Here is a 25,620-nt window from a genome sequence, read left to right as displayed (position 1 = left end):
TTACATTTCCACTCAAATAGATTAGGGGGAAGCAAATGGGGATAGCAATAGGGGCAGCGACGCAACATATCCTCTCACTTTGGGGCACTACGAGACGACCCACGCACACCGGATGGTTACACAGACTCTGGTATATACTGGGCATGGAGCGGATCCAGGCGACTCTTACACAAGCCACTGATTCCTTTCATACCATCTGGCAACCTTTCCTTACCCTGCTGGCCGAAAATTTAACGAGCTTATTTGCCCAAGATACCTTAGACTGCTACGGCTCACAGACACACCATCCGATGGGGCCCACTCCACTTGAAGGGACAAATCAGGCCATGCATCAGCGTGCCTAAATGAGAAGGCAGAGCGACACACCAGGGACCAGGGGGGAGGGGGGGTTATTCAGTTAAATGGGGCTTGGATGGGCAATCGCTGAAATATACCCACAACTTACTCTCATGGACACACTATGCCCTGCTGTTACCTGTGCTGTTCTGTTTTTGATGTTCAGGGGCGATAGAGCACTGAGATGTGGGAGGTCGATGGGAGATTATGTATGCTGTATTATTCAATGCCTGCTGCACCTAAAAATCAATAAAACTAATTTAAACAAAAAAAAAATTAATCTGAACAAAGCATTTTGTACTAGAAGGGAATTCTTCCAGTACAAAAGCTATGCTAGACTCACAGAGACACCCTTGCACTATGGTGCGAAGTTGTGTCCATAGTGCATGGGCGTACATTTCTGCGCCGTCGTTAAGGAGAGGGGAGGAGAGTGCCATATTCTATAAATAAGGCACTGTGCTGCTCTCTCATTCTCACACAGAGCAGACTTTGCGGCTGCCGCACTGCTCTGCGTGAAAAACTATCACGTCTAGACCCTTGCTCAGTCAAAAATAAGCTATGCATCAGTAGTCAAAGATTTTTGAATTCTGGTAAACTGCATACCTTATCGCATACACCTGTTTTCGGTAAAAGGACAATTCTTTTTTACAGATTGCGAACAGGTAAGGCAGAGAACTTTACACTAGGAATGTTTGGTGGTCGGCGCAGTGAGCATTCGGTTAAACCGTAATCATGCTTCCTCGCATAGAAGTGAAAGGAGCCATTGGAAGGCATGTTATTCAGTGAAATTTTGTGCATCTAGCTCTTTTGCACAAAACATAGGTGAATACATTGGTGATGCCGTGAACAATCCATTTGGAACATGGCTATCAAATGAGCAAACCTATCAGCTGATGTTAAGCCAAATTATACTTTTTGCAATATTCTCCCATCCCCATTTTAGGCAGCTCAAATAATGCAACTACATTTTTCTTCTACTGATTAATAAGAATGGAAGTTTCAACCACCACCACCAAATTAAAAAAAAAGGCATTTGCAATGCAAGAGGTCTCGCATTTACAGGAGTTTTGTAAATGCGACACCTATTGCATTACAAATGCTAGTTTGTAAAAACACCCATTCGGCACTTTAACTTTAATATCGGCTGCGCCCTTTTCTTTAGATGAGCCATATCTAAGAAAGGGGTGTGGGCGCCATTAAAGTGAAAGCGTGGTATGAGGCACTTTTACAAAAAAAAAGCATTTATTTGTCAAGTTGATAAACAAATGCTTCTTTTGTAAAAGCGCTCCCATGCCGCGCTTTCACTTTAATAGTGGCCACACCCCTTTCCCTAGACTCAGCTTCTTTAAGGAAAGGGGCGCGGCTGACATTAAAGTGTAAGTGCGGCATGGGGAAATTCAAAAATAAATAGAAAATTAAATATATCGTTACAAAAAAACCATGCCGCCACGTTAGGCGCGGCAAGTAAAGCAAAGACGCGGCAAGTAAAGCAAAGACGCGGCAAGTAAAGCAAAGACGCGGCAAGTAAAGCAAAGACGCGGCAAGTAAAGCAAAGATGCAGCAAATAAAGCAAAGGCACGGCCGCCACTATCAGCGTGGCGTGCTATGTAAAACAAAGAAATAAAGCTGTTGCGAGAGAGCGTGTCCTGCCTGCAACAGCAGACATGCGAAAACTATTAAACTAAATAGTGCTCGGAGGCTGTAATTAAAGCCTACTGAGCATCAACACATGTAAAAGGGGGTGTCCTCATAGGAGGTTACAAATGAAGACAAGGTGGTACTAAGGAGGGACTAACAAGCCTATTTACAAATCAGAAGCCAGCATTTAACGAAGGACAATGACATACGCCAAGGATAAATATGGGCGGAGAGTGGGGGGGCTTCAAGTGCATACTCCAATACAGCATGCCTCGCCTATGCTCTGCCCAGGTTCGACCTAAAAACAGAGTGAATGAAAATGAGGAACTATTTTGGGGTTGTATTGATGCAGATTTCTGTCTGTTTTTAAAAGCCGTCTTGTAGGGTCCAAAAAAGGATGAAGTGGGAGAGATTTAAACCTCAAATGGGGGAGGGGTCGTGGTGTAAGTGCCACTGGCTTCCAAAGTTTCCTTATCTTAGACGAGGACATGGCAACTACTTTGAAGACACCCCATTCCAAATAACACTGAGTGGGCGTTATTGTGACTGGGTCAGTAATAATTAAACCAATTTGCGATGTACAAACGGGAGGGAGGGGGTATTAGTGGCGAGAAGAAATACGATGCAGGTGGTGGGGAAAGGTTAAAAAAGCACTATAATGCGGCCAGCGTTGAGCGCTTTTCAAAAAAGAAATAGTACATGAATCACAGCTTGAGCCTCGGAGGGACACTAATTAGCCGGTGCTTGAGCCTTGCACCACCAAAAGAAAATGCTGCATGGCAAGCGCTGACCAATTATAAGACGGCAAAGTAGAATTACAATGCTGCAAAGGGATGGCATGTAATGGGCGGATTCCTAGCCAATTATACAACACAAGAGTCTTGCAAGCGACAGTGCATGCTCATGGTGGCGAGCACTAAAAATTTGAGTGTGAGATGGGGCGGGAAGTACCCAACAGGCACCTTTGCCCCACTCGCCCATCCTCTCCTCAAAAAAAAGAAGAACAAATCGTTGCTGAGATTGATCCCATTGTCCTGTGGTATTTTTACACCCTTTAATAGACATTAGCGTTTCACAGCCTCCAAAGACGACCTGAAAACCCACTCTCTGGACTGGTTTCCAACTTGTGTTCCCTGCCAGCATGTGATAAAAGGCTCCTTACCGAGTCGTGTAGAGGGAGCCAATATCCTGTGACACAGCTGCACAGTGAGTTGGCAGGTCTAGTTGTGTCAGTGTCTTTTGGGATTCGTCATTGACATTCTAGAAGCCAACTAATTAACGGAGAGAGCTGGGCTAAGGGTCTAGCATGGCTTTTGGAGGCTGTGCGTAAGATGAGCCTTGGAAATATTCAGCATGTTACTCAAGCAACAGATATCCTGTAAATTATGATCGGGTCATCATTTTTTTTTTTTAGAGGGCTTTCTTTAACACCCGGATGTGTTTGCCAGTAGTACATCAGATTACGTCACTCCATTGAGCGGTATTTATTGAAATTAATTGGGACAGTTTTTAAACATGAAACTTGGAAACATTTGTGCTACTCCCCCCCACCCATAGTGACAATGCCGCTAGTGAATTAAGAGGCAAGTCACTCGACATGTGTATCCTATGTGGCACATGAAACAGCATTATTAAATCAAACACAAGGTATTTGGACAGTGCACAGCCCGAACGCGTGGATTTGAAGATTCACTCCTATGTGATAATTAAGAAGAACAATTGTTACTTACCTGTAAACAGGTGGTTCTCCAGAATTGGTGTCTTTCATAGATTCACATGCTTGAATATTCCCAGTCTTCCAAGTGGGAGTCCCACGGTAAATATCATAGCAATAAGATGCTAATAACATAAGTATGTAAAAACATAACACACAAAAATACACAGTAGCAATGCATAGAAATACCAAGACATAATTCCTACATAGGAATACATGGCAGAGAGAAAAAACACTTGCAACATATCCAGGTCATTATGTTAGTCCAAACTGCAGCCAATCAGGCGCAATCACCCCTCCAGAACCTTCTCCTCAGAGCTCAGTCCCTCAGATTTTCGTAGCACTGCAGCCAATCAGGCGCAATCACCCCTCCAGAACCTTCTCCTCAGAGCTCAGTCCCTCAGATTTTCGTAGCACAGGAGTGACAATAGAGTCTAAGAGGAGAAGAGAACCCCTGAGGGGAGGTGGGTGGGTCTCATGTGAATCTATGAAAGACACCAATACTGGAGAACCACCGGTTTACAGGTAAGTAACAATTGTTCTTCTCCAGTATTGGGGTGTCTTTCCTAGATTCACATGCTTGAATAGAATAGTGAGCAGTAGTAGCCGAAAAAGGCTCGAAGAAACCATGCAACAACATGGAAGAAAACTCCATCGACTATAATAAAGTCACGCAAGTAATAACCATAAGCAAAATAACCATAATGGAGGAGGGAAGACAGAGGCTCACCTTAGTTAAAAAGATTGCGAAGCACTGCCTGTCCCTCTGCCGTATCTGCATCATTGATGGCATCCAGGCAATAGTGTCTTGTGAAAGTATGCCTGCTGGACCACGTGGCCGCTCTGCAGATTTGATGAAGCAGCACACCGGCAAACAGGGCAGAAGAAGATGACATCGCCCTAGTGGAATGGGCCCTCACGGAAGACTGAAGAGGCCTGCCGGCTTGCTGATGGCAGAAAGCAATTGCTGAAGAAATCCAACGTGCAAAAGTTGGCTTGGCAACAGGACGTTCCTTGCGCATGCGTCCATAGGCAATGAATAGTTGATCAGACTTGCGAAAAGGTGCCGTCCTATTGATGTAAAATTTAAGACATCTTTTAATGTCCAAGGAATGTAGGCGTTGCTCTGACGGAGATGGAGGATTGGCAAAGAAAGTTTTTAAGAAAACATGTTCGTTAATGTGAAAGTCAGTAGGTACTTTAGGAAGGAAAGTAGGGTTGGTGCGAAGCACTACACAGTCCGATTTGAATTGGAGAAATGGAGGTTTAATGGTGAAAGCGTGAATATCGCTTACTCTTCGAGAGGATGTCAGAGCAAGGAGAAGGGCTACCTTCCAGGTGAGAAATTTTAAGTCCGTTCTGTGGATGGGCTCGAAGGGTGCTTTCATTAGTTGAGCCAGTACAACAATAAGATGCCAAGAGGGAGGAGGACGCCGAATGGGTGGAAACGTCCGGAATAATCCCTTGAAAAACTGGCGAATGACTCTGGAGGAGCACAGCGAGGTGGAACCATCTTGACGGTAGCTGGGAAATCGACGCCAAGAAGACTCTCAAAGTGGAATGTGAAAGTCCTGATTGAGCCAGTTGCAGAAAGAATGGAAGAAGCTGATCCGGAGTGGAATGAAGAGGATGAATACTGGCATCTGCGCACCAATGACAAAACCTCTTCCACTTGAGTTTGTAGGTTTTGACTGTAGACGGAGCTCTTGCCCGAGCGAGAATGTCCCTGCATGCTGGTGAAATATTTAAATGGGCAAATTCAAGGTGCTCAGGTTCCATGCCGATAATTTCAGAGACGAGGGGTTCGGATGACATACTTGACCCCCGTCCATCGTGAGGCGATCCGCTCGAGGATGCACAAGTATGGGTTCGCATGGGAGAGGAGAAATAGCTCCGAGAACCATGCTTGTCGAGGCCATCTGGGAGCGATCAGGAGGATGTGGCAAGGTTGTCTCCGCATCTTCCACAGCACGCGAGGAACTAGTGGAATCGGAGGAAAAGTGTAGGCGAATAGATCGCACCAGTTCATCAAAAGGGCATTCCCGCACGATCCGGGTTGGGGATGCCAACTTGCCTAAGATGGGCATTTCCGGTTCTGCAAAGAGTTCCAAGGGTGGATGACCCCACTGTCGAAAGACTAGTTCGAGTGTTGGTTGGTGTAACTGCCACTCGTGGGTGGAAGACGTGGATCTGCTGAGGGAATCCGCTAGGATGTTGGAGACTCCTGGCAGATGAACGGCAGTCAGGGTGACGTGGTGACTGATAGCCCAATCCCAGATCGACTGTGCCAGACGAGACAAGAGAGGAAATTTGGTTCCGCCCTGCTTGTTGACATAGTGTATGCTGGTCGTGTTGTCCGTTTGGATAAGGACTGACTCCCCCTTGATCACAGGATGGAACGACTTGAGGGCTAGAAAGATGCCATCAATTCCAGCCGGTTGATGTGCCAAGAGCGCTGAGGCAGAGCCCATTTGCCCTTGATCGACAGACCTTGAAGGTGAGCACCCCACCCTTCAAAGGATGCGTCCGTCGTCAGCGTGAGTTCCGGAGCGGTGGTGAGGAAAGTAACCCCTGCCGCGATGTTGGACTGTTGCGCCCACCACTGGAGAGCCGCTTTCATGTGAGCAGTGACACAGACTATGTCGTTGAAGGATACGGTGACTTGACGCCATTGCCCTTCCAGTTCTTCCTGAATAGGGCGAGTTTTCAATCTGCAATTCGGGATCAGAGAAATGCATGATGATGCCATTACCAGAAAGGACTTCAAGATCCGGACTGAAACTGACTGTTTTGCGCAAATACGAGCCACGAGGCAAAGTATCTTCAGCTGACTCTCGTGAGACACAAACGCTTTGGCTACGTAAGTGTCCAGGGTAGCACACAGAAAGGTTCTGCAGAGAGCTGGGACAAACTGGGACTTCTCGACATTGATGGAGAGGCAGAGGGAGCGGAAGAGCTCCTGACAGCGTTGAGTGTCCCGAACCAACTGGCTGCGAGATTGAGACTTGAGAAGGCAATCATCCAGGTATGGAAAAATTTGGACGCCCTGGAGCCGCAGGAAGGCTATCACAGGAGCTAACACTTTTGGGAAGACATGAGGGGCGGAGCGTAGGTCGAAAGGCAGCACCCGGAACTGGAAGTCTCTCCGTCCCACTCGGAAGCGCAAGTACTTTCGATGACGTGGAAGAATTGGCACATGAAAGTAAGCGTCCGGGAAGGTCGATGGTGCTCATGTAGTCGTCTTGGGAGAGAAGACGCAAAATCTCCATGAGCGTGAGCATACGAAAGGAATGGGATTTGAGATATTTGTTCAGCGCTCGTAAGTCCAGAATCGGACGCCAGTCTCCGGATTTCTTGAGGATAAGTAAAAAACAGGTATAGAACCCCCTTCCTCTTTGAGACTTTGGAACCAGTTCGATGGCGCCATTCGTAATCATAATCCGAATTTGTTGGAACAACTCCTTGAGGTTGGTTGGAGGCGGGCCGGATGGAGGAGTGGGAGGAGAAATCTTGACGAACTCCAATGCATGGCCCTTAGCTACAATGTCCAGAACCCAACGGTCTGAGGTGATGGAGGACCATTGAGAAAAGAACAGGGAGATTCGAGCTCCAACTTTTGGGGGAAAGGCAAATCATTGTCGTTTAGAGGTAGATCCTCGATATGCAGACTTTCCTCGATAGGATTTGGAGGACTGCTCACGGGAGGACTGCTGCTGCTGGGAAGAGTAGCGCTGATTGCCCTGGTTATAAGAGTATGTTTGATGATATCCTCCACGAAAATTGGAGTTGGTGCCGCGTCCACGTGCGCCACGAAAAGGTTGTTTTCGGAACTGTAAGGTCCCTAAAGAGCCAGCAGTGTCGGTGTCCTTTTTAATGGCTTGGAGAGCCTTATCAACTTGTGCCCCAAAGAGTGACTCTCCATCCTACGGCATATCAAGGACCTTTGCCTGTACCTCTTGATGAAATGAAGTGGAGCGGAGCCATCCCGGTCGCCGCAACACAGCTGCCCCTGCAAGCTGTCGGAAACGAGTCGATGCGATGTCTACTGAGCAGTCTATGATCTCCTCAGCTGCTCTCTCTCCATCCTGCAAAATTTTCAAGGCTTAAGCCCTGGAGGGCTCCGGGATGAGGGCTACAAGGGCAGCCATGTCAGACCACATCTGACGATCGTATCGCTCTAGAACAGCTAAAGCATTCGCTGCTCTCACCGTGGTAGAGGCCATTGATGAAAATTTCTGCCCAATGGCGTCCAGGCGACGACCCTCCCGATCTGGAGGAGCTGTAATAGGTGATGCTGGGTTCCTTGAGCGTCGCTGAGCAGCTTGAGTGACCACCGAATCAGGCTTCGGCTGCAAGATCAGGCACGCAGGGGAACCAATGGGTGCCTTATATTTCTTTTCTAGGCGAGGCATTTGTGCAGGGATGGTATTTGGTGTCTGCATAAGTTTCAACCCTTCGTTCCATATGAAATCAATAATGGGGACTGTATGGACCTGCTTAAATGGCTGATTCTTAAAATCATACAGAAAACAGTCCTCTTCTCTTTGGACTCTTGGCAGTTTAAACCGTTGAGCCGCTCTGTCCATTAAATGATGGAAGCTGGCAATGTCCACTGGTGGGAAATCCCCAGGTGTCACTGGAGGAGGGGACGGCGTCTGGATTTGGCCTTGGTGTTGTCCTCGTTGTCATCATCCTGGACTTCGCCCTCTTCACGATCAGGGCAAACGTCATCCTCGTCATCGGCATAGACAGTAGTGTGTATCCGAACTGACGTCTGGATTTGAAGGGACGGTGCAGAAGGTGGTGGTAGCGGATCTACAGGAGGAGGTACTACAGGCACAGGTGCTGCTGGTACTGGCGAACCCTAATTGGATGGGGGAAATCGCCTGTTATAATCCTCCAACATATATTGTAGGTTAGAAAGGAGAGACAGAGGCAGTGTCGCTGTTGGAACCTGCACCGCTTGTTCTTCATCCTGAAAATAATTTCCTTCAGGTTCCTCACCATAGTCCTGGCACTTATGACTAATTCCAAAGGACTGTGTGCTGCCCCAAAAGGGCCACCGTCTTCCTCTTCTGAACCAGAGTACTTTTCAGAGCCAGTGGCAAACAATGGCGAAGGTGACTGCTTGTCGTCTTGAATAGACAACTGGTCTACCGGAACCTGGCGGCGTTGGTGTAGTGGGCCGGCGTTGGAAAGACCAGAACCTGACGTTGGAAGTGGCAGCAATGGCAACGATGCAAAAGAGGAGGTAGTCACCGTCGACGAAGTCGTCGTCGACTTAGCTGATGACGGCGGCAGAAGCGTCGACGAAGAGGCAGATGAGGGTTCCGTCGTCGACGGGGTCTGACGGTGCTGTCGTCGACGGGTCTGGCGTCGACGAGGTCTTCAACGTCGACGACGAAGTGGCCGTCGACGGAGTCGTCGACGATGATGAAGATGCAGCCGTCGACGAAGATTTAACAGCTCTCGTCGATTAAGAGTTCGTCGACGACTAGTGAATTTTCTGTTTCTTTTTTGTCGACGAGAGGATAGGAATCGTCGACGAGACAGGTCTAGAGCCCATAGATACCTTCGTCGACATAGATGATGTCGACGTAACCGTTGTCGACGAGCCAGCAGCAGATGTCTTCACAGTCGCCGGAGACGGCAGATCTCGTCGTCGGGGCGATCGTCGACGCTCCCGTCGACGATTTAACATGTTTCTTGGTGGAAACATGACTGGAAGAAGCAGAAGACACCTGAGATTGCCAGAAACCGGTCCTCAGAAGCTTGTTTCCGGTCCAGGGAAGGCATGGCTTGGCAGTTCGGGCTGGACTGTTCCCATGAGGCACAGGGTCAGACTGATTTGCATATGGCAATGTCTGAACTGTGGTGGTGTGGAGTGCAAAAAAACGATGGATTTGGGCCCAGATCTCTGTACTGGGGTGAATGTATGACATTGTTCTGCATTCTGTCTATCAACTGTGGGTTTTGCATTTGTCACCCCGAGTGGGATGGGAATGCTTAGACGTGAGTCCCATGCTCTCCACACCACTGGATTCAAGCAAGCCGGGCTGAAGACGGCTGGAATGCCAGAAACCGGTCCTCGGAAGCTTGTTTCCGGTCTAGGGAAGGCATGGCTTGGCAGTTCGGGCTGGACTGTTCACATGAGGCACAGGGTCAGACTGATTTGCATATGGCCATGTCTGAACTGGGGTGGAGTGCAAAAAAACTATAGATTTAGGCCCAGATCTCTGTACTGAGGTGAATGTATGACATTGTTCTGCATTCTGTCCATCAACTGTGGTTTTTGCAGTCGATATATCGACAACATCCTGATCTTTTGGAAAGGCCCAAGTGAGACCATCACACCCTTTCTAGAATGGATCAATGGCCTCAATCCATTCCTCAATTTTACAGCGCATAGCTAATCGAGCGAAGTGCCCTTCTTGGACCGGCTAATCAAACGACATCCCAATAAATTGATGACAACAACCTACAAAAAGCCCACTGACAGTCACTGCCCTCTACTCTATCAGTGCTTCCATCCAAAAGCACTAAGGAGAATCTCCCCTATGGGCAATTTCTCAGACTTAGGTGCAATTGCACTGAGTAAGAGGATTTCAGAACCCAAGCTTCCGAACTCAGTGACAGTTTAACCAAACGCCAATACCCATCCAAACAGATAAACCTGGCCCGTAAAAGAGCCCAAAACACCCACAGACTGGCACTCTTAGAAAAACAAGAGAAACCCACAGATGATGTCCTTACCTGCGTGACTACATTCACCCCAGAGTCCAACTTAATAAAAAAAAAGTCACCAATAAATATTGAGTATCCTCCAAGTGGGAGATAAAACATTTAAAAAACCCAGATTCGCTTTCAAGCGAACATCCAACATTAAAGACATGGTTGTGAACACAAGACCCAAGACCTCCACCACACAAGTGAACACACTGTGGGGACTGCCCCCAGTCACAGGTCACTATCCCTGTGGACAATGTGTGGTATGCCCTTGTTACAAAAGCCACTACAACTATTCCCCTAACAGACACCTGGATTTGGACTCAAAAGACACATTCTAATTGCAATAGCACCAATTACATATACCTTCTAACATGCCCCAGCAATTGCCAATACGTTGGTATGACCACGAGCATTATAAAAACAAGGATCACGGAACACAGGAGCAATATTTGGTGCGGCAAAACTACAGCAAAATTGTACACGCACTTTGCAGAAGCATCACATTCGTCAAACGATTTTCAATGGACAATCTTGGAACACAACAAAAACATTTCCAAAAAATCCTTGTTCAGGAAAGAACAACGCTGGGTTTTTAAACTATCAACTCATATACAAGGTCTTAATGACGATATCCCATGGGCAACTTTGAACAACTAATCCTGGGAAATATTACAGAACCCCTCAGACATCCACTGCCTTTGCAGACCGTTGCCACATCCCCTAGAAGTCTTCCAGTGGATAACCACGTTTTCATCCTCAATTTGGGGCCCCCTTCCCACCCCGCACCCCCAACCAACCCCTTTTTTTCCTATTATTGGACTCATACCGGTCTACATACAGTGGGTTAATTCAGCGATACTGCCCAAACTACACAGTTACCTATACCTTAGGTCACCGCTGTATCCCGATTATTCCCAATCACCCCAACACTTACTACTAGTGATACCCTATGATCACGGCGTGGTTCTGCATGAACACCGCTGGACACTATATGACTTAGCCTTTTTGACATCTTTGTGCCCGCTTAGATCTAATTAAATCTAGTCCACAAGTAATGCTAGACAACAGCGATCGTTTCCAAGCATTCATTAAAAGTGGCATTAAATAACAGCATACCTATCTAAGCACACATCACTGTTTGTCAGCAATTCAATCATAAACTTCCCTTTTTTGCTGTTACACAGCACACACATAGGCTGGTAACGCAATATAGGCCCTCTCCACCGGATACCCACCATTGTGCCCCCATATGACCAACTAGATGTACCCGACATCAATAACTAGCGTAGCGCACCTTTGCTACGAGTCTCAATAAAGTTTTCAAGATACACCAATTCAAGATGGCGGCGCGAGTCAGCGTTCTAGCACCCACGAGCCTGTCCGGTGAGCCCTTGCCCTGAAATACTACTGTTTCCGGAAAGGAAATCCACAGGGACCTAGAGCAAGGGTAGGCATACCGGCGAGTTGCCGCCAGCCACTTGTGATTATTCCTACCATAACGGTAAGCTTTAATGCCAGCACCGGAGCCTTCCAATAATTACAGAGCTAACTTTCATCTCCTTGCTTCAAAGGAGCGAAGCAACTTTGAGCTCCTGTTCACCCCCGTCGGGCTGTAGTTCCTGGTACCACGGGTGAATGAACATACAGGAATCTTCACAGTATTTAACTTATGGGTTGATGAGAGTACTTTTACGTGCAAGGAATGTATTTCACTCAGTAATTCCGTTATTGCTTGAATGCTTGCATTATTACATGTATGCTTCTGCAGTGTTGTATGCCTTCGTTATCACATGTCTGCTTCTGTAATGATGTGCTCATGCAATTTACCTGTTCTCACGATAGTACTACGTAACTAGGAGATATTGAAGTATGCCTACTACAGCATGTCACAGTCAATTGGGCACGAAACATGTCGACCCCACAATAGCGATAGCCCGGTAGGATCCTTACAATCCATTAGGGCATCCAACTCTTTTAATCAGGCAGGATCTACCTCGCCATTAAAAATGTATTGCGCCTAGGACTGACCCTGACCTATTTTAGACCACTTTTTCACGTGCACCACATCTTACATTGGCCCCTTACTCTCACGCACCCAACGGCTTCTCCTAAAAAAGATCTCAGACTAAGAGCACCGGAAAAGGTGAGCCCGTCGACCCGAGGAGCAAGGCCCAATGATGAAGCATGACACCTTTCGGGGTGTGTGAGGGCAACATAACAAAAGGTTTGTCTTTCCCTTCCCTTCTACCCCCTAGGAACTGCATTCCCCTCGCTTGACAAAAGGTAGGACATGCCCTGATGTGTGTGACATGTCCCGATAGTGAAATACTGCCAATTTTGTTTTTCACTATTGCAAAGCTATCTGTTCCCATAGGCCAGAATGGGCAGTTTGCTTATAACATCTTATAAACATAACTGACCCAGGGGAACAAGATGGGAAAATAAACTTTAGTATGCCTGAACGTTAAAGTGCATCTTTTAGCGAGGGTGATTTTTACATTTTGTGTTTGAAAATACCACTTTTAGAAAGTAGGTATTTTCTTGCCTAACCATGCAGTGTGCCTCTGCTAGTTTTGTGTATTACATGTCTGAATTGCGAGCGACAGGGGCTGGAAGAGGGCAGCGGCTTCGGCAGTCCGATGAGTCAGGGCCAGGCTGAATGGACCTGGGTTTAATTTAGAGCAGGGGGAGGAGATTTCCTTTCACCAGCCTGGGACAGGTCTGCTTTCGAACATGGGGTCTCCACCTCTAGCCAGTAAGCTGCACCAAAGAGCACAGAAGTGGTTTCGGCTGGGTACAGACCCGCTCTGCCTCCAGAGAACAAAGGATTTGTGTGTATAAAAAGCGGGACCCAGTCCCAAGAACTTTAGATCACTTCTGGGAAATCAAGAGGAACCTTGTCAAGGAGAAAAACCGGAGACTCCGGGGAAGATTACTGTCCCTTGCTGTTTGCTGTTGGCCTGCAGTGGCTTCTTGTTGCCAAGGAAAGGAGAAAAAGGACTTTGCTGTTTGCATTGTCACCTGCTTGAAGAAAAGATCTCCAAGGGCTTGAAACTGAGCTGGCACCCTGTTCTGAAGTCTCCGGGACACAACGACTTCACCACCAGCTCCCATGAATTTCCTTCCAGGGAATTCCAACCTGCAAAGAGGTGCCTGCTGCGGTTTAGGACCTCTAGAGACTGTTTGCTGCTGGGAGCTGGAAGACTGACGCAACGAGGAAGAAGTGCGTCGTATGTGCACGATTCCAGGTGCATCGCCAAGCCACAGAGAAGACACGTGCCGCATCCGCACATGGTCGCGACGCATTGCTGAGCCACGGAGAGGAAGCGTGTTGCATCCACACAGGGTCCCAACGCATCGCCGATAAAACTGTTGCAGCACCTACTGTGCGGCTGCAAACGTTCATGCATCGTACCAGATCGTCGCATCGCGCCGCCATTTTGTCACATCGCACCGGATCGTCGCCACGCATGAAGGCGCCATCTTGTCGCATCGTAACCGGAACGCAGTATGATACAGATGCATACCCTCCTCTCCGGTAAGAACAGACTCATCGCCTCCCCTGCGCTGCAGTAAGGAACCGATGCAGCGCCTCCCCAGAAGCAAGGAACAGGCGCATAACCTTCCCTGCAACCCTTTTCTTTGTTTGGCGTGACGCATCTAAGGTACTGTGTGGGAAAAGTGTTGCATTTACAACTTGCATTGATCTGAACCATTTCTACCATTTAAGAGCCTTATTTTTGATATTGTATTGTGAACTTGTTTTGGTTAAGATAAAGATTTTTCTTTTATTTAACTGGTGTGGTGTCCATTTGTAGTGTTTTCACTGTATTAATGTATGTGTTCACAAATGCTTTACAAACAGCCTCGCAGATAAGCCTGTCTGCTTGTGCCAAGCTACCAAGGCGGTGAGCAGGGGTTATTTTAGGAGTATATCCCCCTTATCCTGACTAGAAGCAATGGTCTCTATTTGGACAAAGGTACCTACTCTGCCAACTAGAGACCCCCCATTTCTAACAGGTCAGTCACAACTGGTTAGCTGTGCACCATGCCACAAACCTGTTCCACCTGCAGGCGTACACTGTTTTAGTGGAGGGACGCCTGGCTGCCAGAATGACATCACAGACTTCGGGAGGAAGATCGAAAGCCGTCAACTGTCACCACTCAATCTCCATGCATGGAGGTGGAGACTGGACAGGTTCGGGTGGAGGACCGTCCCCTGCTCCTGCAACAGAGGATTCTGAAAGAGTCCTTCCGCCACGTCCAAGTTCAGACGCCATTCGTGATCAATCATGGCGTTCATAGAACCTGTCAGGTGTTGAACCATCAAGGTAATGCCGGATGTTCCAGCTGTGTCCAGAGGCGCAGAGCCTCTTAACACAGGGCCCAGGACCCCACCCTGCCCTGTTTGTTGCAATACCACATGGCGGTGGTGTTGTTCGTGAACACCTGAACTAAACTTCCCCGGGCAGAGGGGAGGAATGCCTTCAGTGCAAGCCGGATCGCCCGAAGCTCCAAAAAGGTTGATATGGAGTCGGGACTCCGCCGGAGACCAGAGGCCTCTGATCTCCGTCTCCTCCAAGTGGCCTCCCCATCCCAGGAGGGACGCATCGTCTCCACTTGGTGCTCTGGTTGGGGAAGGGAGAGGGATCTGCCATTGACCCAATCGCTATTTTTGAGCCACCACTGCAATTGTCGTGCAGTGCCCTCCGAGAACTGGACACGATCGGACAGGTTGCCCTGATGCTGCCTCCACTGGAACTTCAGGACCCACTGCAGTACCCTCATATGTCATCTGGCATGTTATACTAGTAGTATGCAGGACGCCATCAGGCCCAGGAGCTGGAGGATCATCTTGACTGAAACCCGGAATAGAGGCTGAAAGATCAGAATCATAGCCTGAATATCCCGGACTCGCTGCTCGGGAGGATAAACCCGAAACCGCATTGAATGCAGAACCGCTCTGATAAAGGGGAGGTTCTGAGAGGGACTCGGGTGCGACTTCGGCACGTTGATGGAGAACCCCAGCGAATGTAGGGGGTCGGCCGTAGTCTGAAGGTGGGTGACGACTGCCTGGGGTGAACCCGCCTCCAACAACTAGTCGTCGAGGTAGGGGAAGACTGACCCCACCGACCTGCGCAGGTGAGCTGCGACCCCCGCCATCACTTTCGTGAACACCCGAGGGTCGCTGGTGAGGCCGAAGGGAGCATGGCAAGCTGAAAAGGCTCCTGGCCTACCGTGAACCGCAGTCAAAGTCAGTGGGCCGGCAGGACGGGGATATGAAAATATGTGTCCTGCAAGTCCAGGGTCGAGGGCAGTCAAGACCTGAGCCAGAGTCAACATCTTGAACTTCTCATTCCGGAGGAAGCGATTGACGTTCCTGAGGTCCAAGATGGGGCGCAAGCCCCCTTTGTCCTCTTTGGGGACCAGAAAATAGTGGGAATAACAACCACGTCTGACTTCTGGCCCAGGAACGCGCTCAATGGCCCCTTTGGCCAAGAGGGCCATAACTTCCTGCTGGAGAAGCTCAAAGTGATCCCCCGACATGCGGTGGAGGAGGCATGGCCGGGGGGGTAGATTCGAAGGGGTGAGAGTAGCCCCTCCGGACGAGTTGCAGCACCCACTTGTCGGAAGTGACAGAACGTCAATGGGGAAGGTGATGCTGAATTCCGCCACCCACTGGCGTGGGGTGCGACCCGAAGCTCAGACTAGGAAGGATTCGAGGCAGACGTCAGGCGGAGGTGGACTGACCTTCACGCCAGCCTCCGAAGCAGCCACGGCAGCCTCCACGACCACGCTGAGTTTGGTTCTGCACAGGCTTTTGACTGAACGAGTGGGCAGGGGCGCCCCTTCGATGGCCACGAAAGAAATTAAAAGTAGAGATGGCCGGGCGCGTGGCGGAATGGCCCAAGTACTTGGCTGTAGCTGGAGAACCCTTAAAACGCTCCAGCACACTGTCGACCTTATCACCAAACAGATGAGTGCCATCAAAGGGCATGTCCATAAGCGAGCTCTGGACGTCCAGGGAGAACCCGGTAGATCTCAACCAGGTATGGCGACGAAGCGGCACAGTCGTGGAAATTGCCCTACCGAGAGAGTCCGCGGTATCCAAGCCACAACGAATGGCAAATTTAGCTGCGTCCTTACCCTCGGCCACAGCCTGAGACAGCACAGCCTGGACCTCTTCCGGGCACTGAGGTAACACCTGAGCAATGGTATCCCACAATGCATGGGAGTAGCGGCCCAACAGACATGTGATGTTCACCGGCCGCAACCCTAAACTGGCCGAAGAGAAAACCGCTTGCCGAACTTCTCCAGCTTCTTAGAGTCCTTATCCGGTGAAGCCGTGGGAAAGCACTCTGGGACGTCGAAGCTTGAATGACCACACTCTCGGGCGTAGGGTGAGTTGTCAAAAAGGCAGGGTCACCCAGCGCTGGGCGATGACGCTTGGCGACGTTCTTCTCCACAGGGGCTCCTGTGGCCGTCCATGACCAAGTGCCCATCAAGATGTCAGTGAAGGCGTCATTAAAGGGCAGCAGTGGCTCCGATTTTATTTATTTAAACTTATAAGGCGCACAGCTACCTGCAGTGGGTTTCCCGGCGCCAAGGGATAGACTGAAGAAGAATGAACTACCAGGCATCTGTCAATGAAGCTACTGAAGAAGACTGCTCAAAATTACTGCTGAAAGAGCCACGTTTTTAAACCCCTGCGGAAGCGAAGAAGATCTGTCTCCAACTTCAGGGTCACAGGCAGGGCATTCCAGGATTTAGTGCCTAGATGAGAAAAGGAGCGGCCGCCCATCTTCACTAACCTAAATCTAGGGACGATAAAATCTCCTTTTCCTGAGGATCTCAGACTGCCACTGGGCTTATAAGCATGAATGAGATTCTGTAGGTACCTCGGGGCAGAACCCTGTTTTATTAAAGATATAACATAAGGCCTTGAATTTAATTCTACTCGTTATTCTCAGCCAATATAGATCGCGAAGGGCTTGAGAGGCAGATGTTCTCCGAGGAACATTGCGTAGCAGCCGTGCGGCCGCATTTTGAACAACCTGAAGTTTACTCACTGTTCTTAAATCAGCACCAAGATAGAGAACATTCCCGTAGTCCAGGCGAGATATTACCAAAGCCTGGACCACAGTCCTCTGTGTAGAGGCAGGGAGCACCCACAAGATTGAAGCCATCTTAAGGTGGCAAAACAGATGGAAGCCACCCTGACGGCCTGTTGCCGCATTGTGAGCTTTTCGTCAATGAGGAGTCCGAGATTGCGAACCTGAGCAACGGGTTGAGGGGTAGGACCCATGCTCTCGGGCCAATGTTGAGGACCCCATAGATCTTTACCCTTGCCCAGGATCACAACCTCGGTCTTATCCCCATTTAACTTGAGGAAATTCTCCTGCATCCACTCTGCCACTCGAGTCAGACCCTGCTTAAGCGCCGAGATGTTATTACCTTCCCTGTTAGAGAGGGAGAAGATGATTTGTGTGTCATCGGCGTAAGAAAATAAATTCAAACCGGCTTCCTCCACAATGGTGGCCAGGGGTCTAACATAGATATTAAATAGTAGTGGACTAAGAATAGACCCCTGGGGATCGCCGTACGCCGATGCACATATTTTCGAGGATGCTTTGGCTGAAAAAACCTGGAACGTACGATCACTTAAAAAAGAGGCTATTCAAGCCAAAGCTGAGCCCCCAACTCCCAGAGATTGGAGAGATGTGAGAAGGATGGAATGGGACACGGTATCGAACGCCGCACTTAAGTCCAAAAGGATAAGTGCAGATGTATCCCCGCGATCGATACTGTGCCGTAAATTCTCAGTAACTCCCAAAAGTGTGGTCTCTGTGGAATGGTGTGCTCTGAAGCCGGATTGCGATGGATGCAGAAAGCCCGAACTCTTTACCAAGAGAGTCAGCTGTGAATTGATATGCCTTTCTAAGATTTTAGAAAAAAATAGGCAGCAACGAGATAGGCCTAAAGTTGGATAAATTGGAGACATCCGCTCCAGCCTTTTTTAGCAGAGGGATAACCATTGCATGCTTCCACTTCTGTGGAACACAAGATTCTATCAGCGAAGAATTGAGGAGCTTCATCACCACACGACGAGGGTTCAAGTCAATTTGTTTCAACATTTTAGCCGGTAAAGGGTCACGGGGAGAACCGGATTTGATGCTCTCAAGACAGTGAGCAAAAGAAACGTCATCAAAAAGCGGCCACTTGGTAAGTTTGATTGTTCAGGGGAACTGACGGTTTTGAACCGGCACAGGCATAGGTGATAATTCTTCGCTCGAAGGTAGAAGACCCAGAGTGTCATAGATACGTTCCACCTTGGTGATAAAAAAACTCAGCAATAGAGTTACACTGTGCCTCGTTCAGAACAGGAGGGGCAGGAGTAGAGTCTGCACCTGTCAGTTTTCTTACTACAGAAAAAAGTGTGCGTGGACAATTCTGAGCGTGTGTTATAGTATTGGCGATGTAAGTAGCTCTAACTATTTTACATTGTTTATGGTAATCTCTAAGAGCCTCCCTATATGCCACCTTACGAGAGGGAGAGTAGGAATGCCTCCATTGTCTCTCAAGTACCTTACATTGAGATTTCATGGTTTTTAAATTCTCCGAAAACCATGCCGCAGGGTGACGGTGAGGCAGAGAATGCCTAGATGCAAGAGGAACGAATTTGTCAACAGCAGTAGTCAACCATTTGGAGACTACCGCCTACAACACCAAAAGGGATGAATAAACATTTGGTGAGGTATCAGACAGATGTAAATTAAACTCAGTGATATTGAGCTTGCCCCAACAACGTAAACTTTCTCCTGTATCAGCATCATCAGATGCTGTGATCTTTGCACACGAGAGAGAAAATGTAACTGCCATATGATCCGACCATTCCAAAGGACGAGCGGCAGGTTCACAGTCTTACGGAAGGTTCGAGAGGACAGGATCCAACAAATGTCCCGCGGAATGCGTAGATCCTGAATTGCACAATAGAATATTAAGAACTTCTAAATCAGCTAAAAAGGTTTTGCTAATCGTGCATTGAGGGTCTTCCAAATGTAAGTTCAGATCCCCCAAGATGGTGAAATTGGCGGCCTTCAGGATCAGTGGAGCAATAGTTTCAGAGAAGGATGTCGCCCATACATTGGAATTCCCGGGAGGACGATATATCAATAGACCAGATAAAGTCATCAGAGCACTAATTGCTAGTTTGAATTGGGCGGCCTCACAACCCTGAAGGGGAAAGGCTTCAAACTTACAGCTGTAACTGGATTTAAAAACTATAGCAATACCACCTCCCTTGCCAGTATCTCTGTCTCTCTTGACCATGACATAGCCAGGAGGAATTGCAAAAGCAATGTCCGGTCCAGAGCTCGCGTGGAGCCAAGTTTCCGTTAGGAACATGGCGTCAGGTTTTTCATCGACTATAAAATCATAAATGTGATTTTTGTGCTTTGGAAGAGACCTACAATTTATGCTCCAAAACTGAAGTTTGGGAATAATAGAAGATGGGGGGGAGAGGGGGGGGGAGAGGGGACGTCGGAGAGCGACAGCGCTTCTTCGACGTCTTTTTGTGTTGTCTCTTACCCGAATCCGAGGGTGAAGACTTGGAACCCGAGGAGCGATGATGGAGGCCCTGCGAGCCTTCCCTAGAACGGACCCTGGACTGGGAGCGGCGCTGGGACGAATCCCGAACCTCAAGCAACTTCCGGCGTCGCTCCCTCAAGCCCTTCAGGGCCATAGCCCGACAGTCCAAACAGGACCGGGAGTCGTGGTCGCGCTTCAGGCAGTAGAGACAGACATCATGGGGGTCCGCCACCGACATAGCGGCAGGTGTAGTTCCCCCTCGGTGGAAGCAGGCCAGTGTCAAAGCTCTGCTAAAAAAACCTAGCCTTGATCCAGAAGAATGGTCCAATTATAGACCTATCTCTCTCCTGCCAGGGGTTAGCAAAATTGCAGAGAAATATGTCAACCGCATACTATCAACATTTATTGAGGATGAGGGCGCCTTGCATGTCACCCAAACGGGTTTTAGAACGAGGCATGGAACTGAGACTGCCCTGGTCGCAGTAGTGGAGGAGGCAAGGAAAATCGTGGATGGAGGAGGCTGCGCTGCGGTGGTCCTTTTGGACCTCAGCGCAGCCTTCGATACTGTAAACCACACACTCCTTCTCCAGTTGTTGCGGGAGGTTGGCATTGTGGGGACCGCCCTTAATTGGTTTCGGTCCTTCCTTGCTAACAGATCCTTTGCAGTTTTTGAGGAGGAAGCAGCATCCGAACAATTCCCACTGCATTACGGCGTTCCCCAGGGATCCTCATTGAGCCCGACCCTATTTAATATCTATATGAGGCCCCTGGCTAATGAGGTCCTTCCCTGGGGAATCCAATTGGTCATCTACGCCGACGATACGCAGTTGGTGGTTTCCCTGGATAGGGCAGATGCTGTGGATTCCGGGGTCAATAACCTTTCCCCGTGTCTCACCAAGGTCCTCGATTGGATGGACGCCTCTTTTTTGAAACTTAACGGTTCAAAAACAGAGATTATGATGCTGGGATATAAGGCCCCCATCAATCTCGACGCTTGGTGGCCCATATGTTTGGGTCCGCCCCCTCCCCCGAAGGAGCAAATTAAAAGTCTGGGGGTGTGGCTTGATCCCACCTTTAGTTTTCAAGTTCAAGCCCGTAAGGTCGCCGCTACCTGTTACGGCCTTCTGAAGATCCTACGGAAGGTCCTGACCCTTCTTCCGTTCGAGGCAAGACAGATCCTGGTTCAGTCCCTGATCCTCTCGCGGCTGGACTATGCGAACGCGGTCTACCTGGGGGCACCATTAGGGACCATTAAGATACTCCAGTCAGTCCAGAACTGCGCAGCCCGAATGCTTATGGATGTCCCTAGACACAGCTCGGCGAAGACGGCCATCCGGGCTCTACACTGGTTACCTGTTCAGGAAAGGATCCAGTTTAAGGCCCTGTGTATGGCCCACAAATCAATAATCAACAAGGGCCCTGCCATTCTGTGCCCTCTCCTGAAGCACCATCAAGGGCCCAGAGCTCTTAGATCCAACTACCGCAATTTGCTCTCTGTCCCGAGGATCAAGCGTTCTCGTACAGGGGGCCGACGTTTTGCAGTACAGGCAGCAAAAAGTTGGAATCAGCTGCCCGATTACCTGCGGCTTGAGCCTCATCATTTACAGTTTAGAAAGCGGCTGAAGACCTTCCTGTTCTGCTGAGTGATTTGTCTGAGATGGGTCTAAAGCGGTGGGATGCCCCCGGGTAGCCAGCGCTGTACAAATCTGTACTCATTCATTCATATTGCAACGGCAGGCCCCGCAGGACTTAAACCCAGGCATCCATACGTGCACCAGAAAAGAACCACAAGAGACAAAAGTCTCAAAACAAAGTAGTCAAAAAGTGACTCCGGTACGTGCTCTAACCGGATCTGCGCTTACTGGCGCGGAAAAAGAAAGAACCGACGTCAGCGTGTATGGGTGGCGCCTAAGTAGTCTCTGTGACGCCATCTCGGTGCATACGACGCCAGCGACGGACGCGGAGCCGCACAACGCCAACCACTGCCGTACAGAGGTACTGCTAGCAAAAGCTTTCCAGATCCAGTCTGACGCCTGGGGATATTCTAAGGTAAGGAATCTATCACTAACATGTTTCTTTCAGATAACCCCAGTGAGCTTACCCATTCTAAATGGCAAATATATAGCTCGCTGTTTAAGAGGTTGGGCGAAGAGAAAATATATGGCCACCTTCATTAGGAAAAAACTAAGTGCTGTAGAGCAGAAATGTTTTCAAACTTCTGAGACAAGTGAGTAAGATGATTCTTTCCCTTTCACTCAGGATTACGCCTCTCATATTATCTATTTTTGTCTTGTTTCAACACGTTTTGCTCTTTCCAATACAATACAATACAGCAACATTTGTGAAAGCGCAACAGCTACCTCAACCAGAGGTGTCTCGGCGCTAGCATGATCCTGCAACAAAGGTATTGGTCTCCCCATGTTAATTACTGTCACTATAATTGCTTGGTATGTTGCAACCTCACTAACAAAGAAAATACATAAAAATAACTAGCCTTTATATTCAGATTGGTGTGCCATAAGACACTGGGATCGGTCATCCTCAACCAGGTTATTGTATTACCAACACCAAAGCTCTCCACTAGACGGAACATCTGCCGGCGATGATCCAACCAACGGGTGTTAGTCACCGCAGGCTCAGCATTCCAAAGTCAGGGACAAACCACTGGAACAGAGTGCGTTATGTTACTGTTGTGTCCAAGGGCGACGTAACCCATGAAACATAGGAGAGTGTAACAATGGGTTAAAGATAATATGTGACACTGTAGGGAGTCACATTAATTTCCCCTGTTGGTATATTGTATTGGGCTTACAAAAAAAGGGGGCAATGTAAACCCCATCGGTTTGGTTTGGGTGGGTGTCATAGTGCATGGGGTCACTGTGCATCGACCCTGTCAGGAGATCATTTGCGTTAACCTCACACATTTAACCCTGCAGGCAAAGTATGAATATTTCTTCTCATCCTTGAATTTATCAAAATATATCTCACCTTCAGGAGTTCCCACACTGGCTCCTCACACTTTTTTTCTATCTCTGTTATCAGGACACTGAGAGAGGTGATTTGATTGGACAATTTGGTAATATTTGCATTTTCCACCATGGTGATTTTCTTCTCCATCTCCTGTAGTCTCCTGTGTAGTGTTTGCTCATTCTCTTTCAGGAGTTGCTGCAGTTTTTCATACTCCGATTCAATTTTCTGCTTCTCGGCTCTTAACTTGTCCTGTTAGAAGCAAAGAAATGCTGGTTAGATATTATGAAGCTTCCAACTAGCACGGACATCCTTTGGGTGGGAGTCTTGAGTGGGGGGGGGGGAGGGGCTGAGGTTCTTTCAAATTTCAGAACACTAACACGCTTTACTCATTTCTGAAAGGCAGTCTATCCAAGCATCTTACATTTTACCATTTTATGTCCTTCTGAAAATCCAGCCGTCTCCTCACAGACTCCTCATGAACCACAGAGAGGTCAGCATTTGTAAAGCTGCGGTGAAGTTTGATCCATGGAGAAGGCACAAGGGAGAGAACCCACTGCAGGCAGAGACTGTCAAAGACCCAGAGTCAGACTGAGTGGAGAGACTGACTGAAGTCAAGTGTGGGTGAGTATGAGTGACACGTTAACATGTAAATGAGGTGGGGCCAGAAACATTGAGTGCTTGGGATGGAAGATAGGAGATTTGAGAGGCTGGGGAACAAGCCATATCACGAGGGCACTGGATGTATAGAAGACACTGACATTAACCTACTATGTCCGTCCCTCAATTAGAATTATATGGGGGGTAATTTCACATCTAAAATTATACCCAACATACAAGTATTCTGCTGTACAATGGAGAATTACCATATGCATCACCGTTACTGCACCAATTTCTGCAGGTGGTTCATAAATTCATATAGAAGATTGGTGAAAAGGTTGGTCAGACATCCCGTCCTATCCAAGGATGGGAGTTATCAGGTGAGGTACGTTTCACCTCAGCCTGGAATAGGAGGGCGTCAGCTGTTGAGAGAGGTAAGTGTAAAGATCCACTCCAACACAGAAGTAAAGTTAGTTGTCTGCATAAACTACTCTTACGTTAAAGAGCAATATTCCATCCCAGCAACAAGCCTTGCGTTCCACCATTGAGATGACTCCACATATCTTCCCCCTTACATGTATGTAGTAACAATAAAATAAATAAGAAAAAAAAGATCATAATACAAAACATTGGTACTTATTAGCGCTGGAAGATAAATGTACATAAGTAACATTATGTAAATGTGTAGCTAGCACACCTGTGTAGTCCAATTCAACGTGTATTTATGAGGTTAAATCTAATATTGGGAGCTTCCCAGTATAAGTGGTTGTGCCCACAACTCTTAATTAATACTGCTCTGTAGAGGCCTAGTACACACTAGGTCTGCCTGGGAGCTCACCCTGTGTCCCTAGGGTTTCAAGTCTTTAGCTAATTAACCAATAGTAAGAAAATTACTCAATGTTAAATAATACACAAGATTTTTTGTAGGTATAACTTTCTTTAGTGATACTCTATTCATATATATGCACTCAAAACATAAACACTGTCATAAACAAAAATGACAATTGCAGTTTTCATAAAGCAAACCAAATAGACCTGTAGCACAATGTTACTTAAGCAAATAAAACTTGTGAAACTTAAATCATAACATTTCCCAATGCATTTCGGGTCTACTGCGACCCTTCTTCAGGGGAATACAATTACAAATGACTAATCCAATCTTGATACTGTTTTGAACACATGAATCGTCACATCAGTTCCGTTTTCAGAGCACTGTGAAAAAATAATGAAATGTTCCAATGTATTTACATGGTATATACAAGATCTAAGAAATAGAATTAACATTGTAGTCCATTAATGTGAATCCAAACCGTGTGTTGAACGGAAAGAATAAGAAACGACACATGGCTAATAGCCAAGCGTGATGATTCAGAAATTTCTACAAACAGGTGTAACACCTAACACCACCAAGTGTACAAAGAAACCAAGTTCAGAAAGAGTAGAAGTGTGTGTAAGATCAGCCTGAACCCATGACCAGAGACAAGAGTTAATCTAACATGAAAGAAAGACATCTACCTGATGTTGAACATATCGTGATATCTGCGTGTCAATGACAGTCCTCGAATAACGTGATCGGCCTCTGAGGGGAATGTGGTTAATAGGTTCACGTTACAATAGGATGTAAACATGTCAAATCGAACCTATGAGGGAGATACGTGCGTACATTGCTTACCCTAAGTGAGGTGTATTTGCGTCTCCGATATGTCAGAAGGAGAAGGTGTAAATTCCGGTTGTGACTGCTGCTAAAAGAGTAAAGGGTGCACATCAGCTGCCAATATTTAAAAATAACCGGTAAATATTAACTAGAGTGTCCCTAAAGTGAAGGCATTTCTTACCTCGCCAAACTGGCGTGTAGCCGCAATTGTTTCCGATGCGCCTGACAGGCAGAACGTATAATGCGGTTGCCGCTGCAGCTACAAGGTGAAAAATGTGCATAAGCTGCCAATTCTTAAAATTACCGGTAAACCCTATAAAGTATTCCCAAGCGATTCTTACCTCGCCGAACTAGCGTGTCTTGGCCTCTGACCTCACGATTATTTCCGGTAACA

At 47.8% G+C, this 25,620-nt stretch overlaps 1 protein-coding gene across 1 annotated transcript in view; it reads right to left on the bottom strand.

Moving 5' to 3' along the window:
• LOC147710240 (E3 ubiquitin-protein ligase TRIM39-like) overlaps positions 1-25,620 on the bottom strand; it is a 540,222-nt gene that overhangs the window by 121,595 nt on the left and 393,007 nt on the right. The window contains exon 4 of the mRNA XM_086920913.1: positions 22,994-23,224. Within this exon, the coding sequence (XP_086777039.1) occupies positions 22,994-23,224 (231 nt within the window). The remainder of the gene's footprint in view (positions 1-22,993; positions 23,225-25,620) is intronic.

Source organism: Lissotriton vulgaris, chromosome 5 (assembly GCF_964263255.1).
Source record: "Lissotriton vulgaris chromosome 5, aLisVul1.2, whole genome shotgun sequence".
NCBI classification, from domain to species: Eukaryota; Metazoa; Chordata; class Amphibia; order Caudata; family Salamandridae; genus Lissotriton; species Lissotriton vulgaris.
This window is presented reverse-complemented; position numbering and strand designations above follow the sequence as displayed.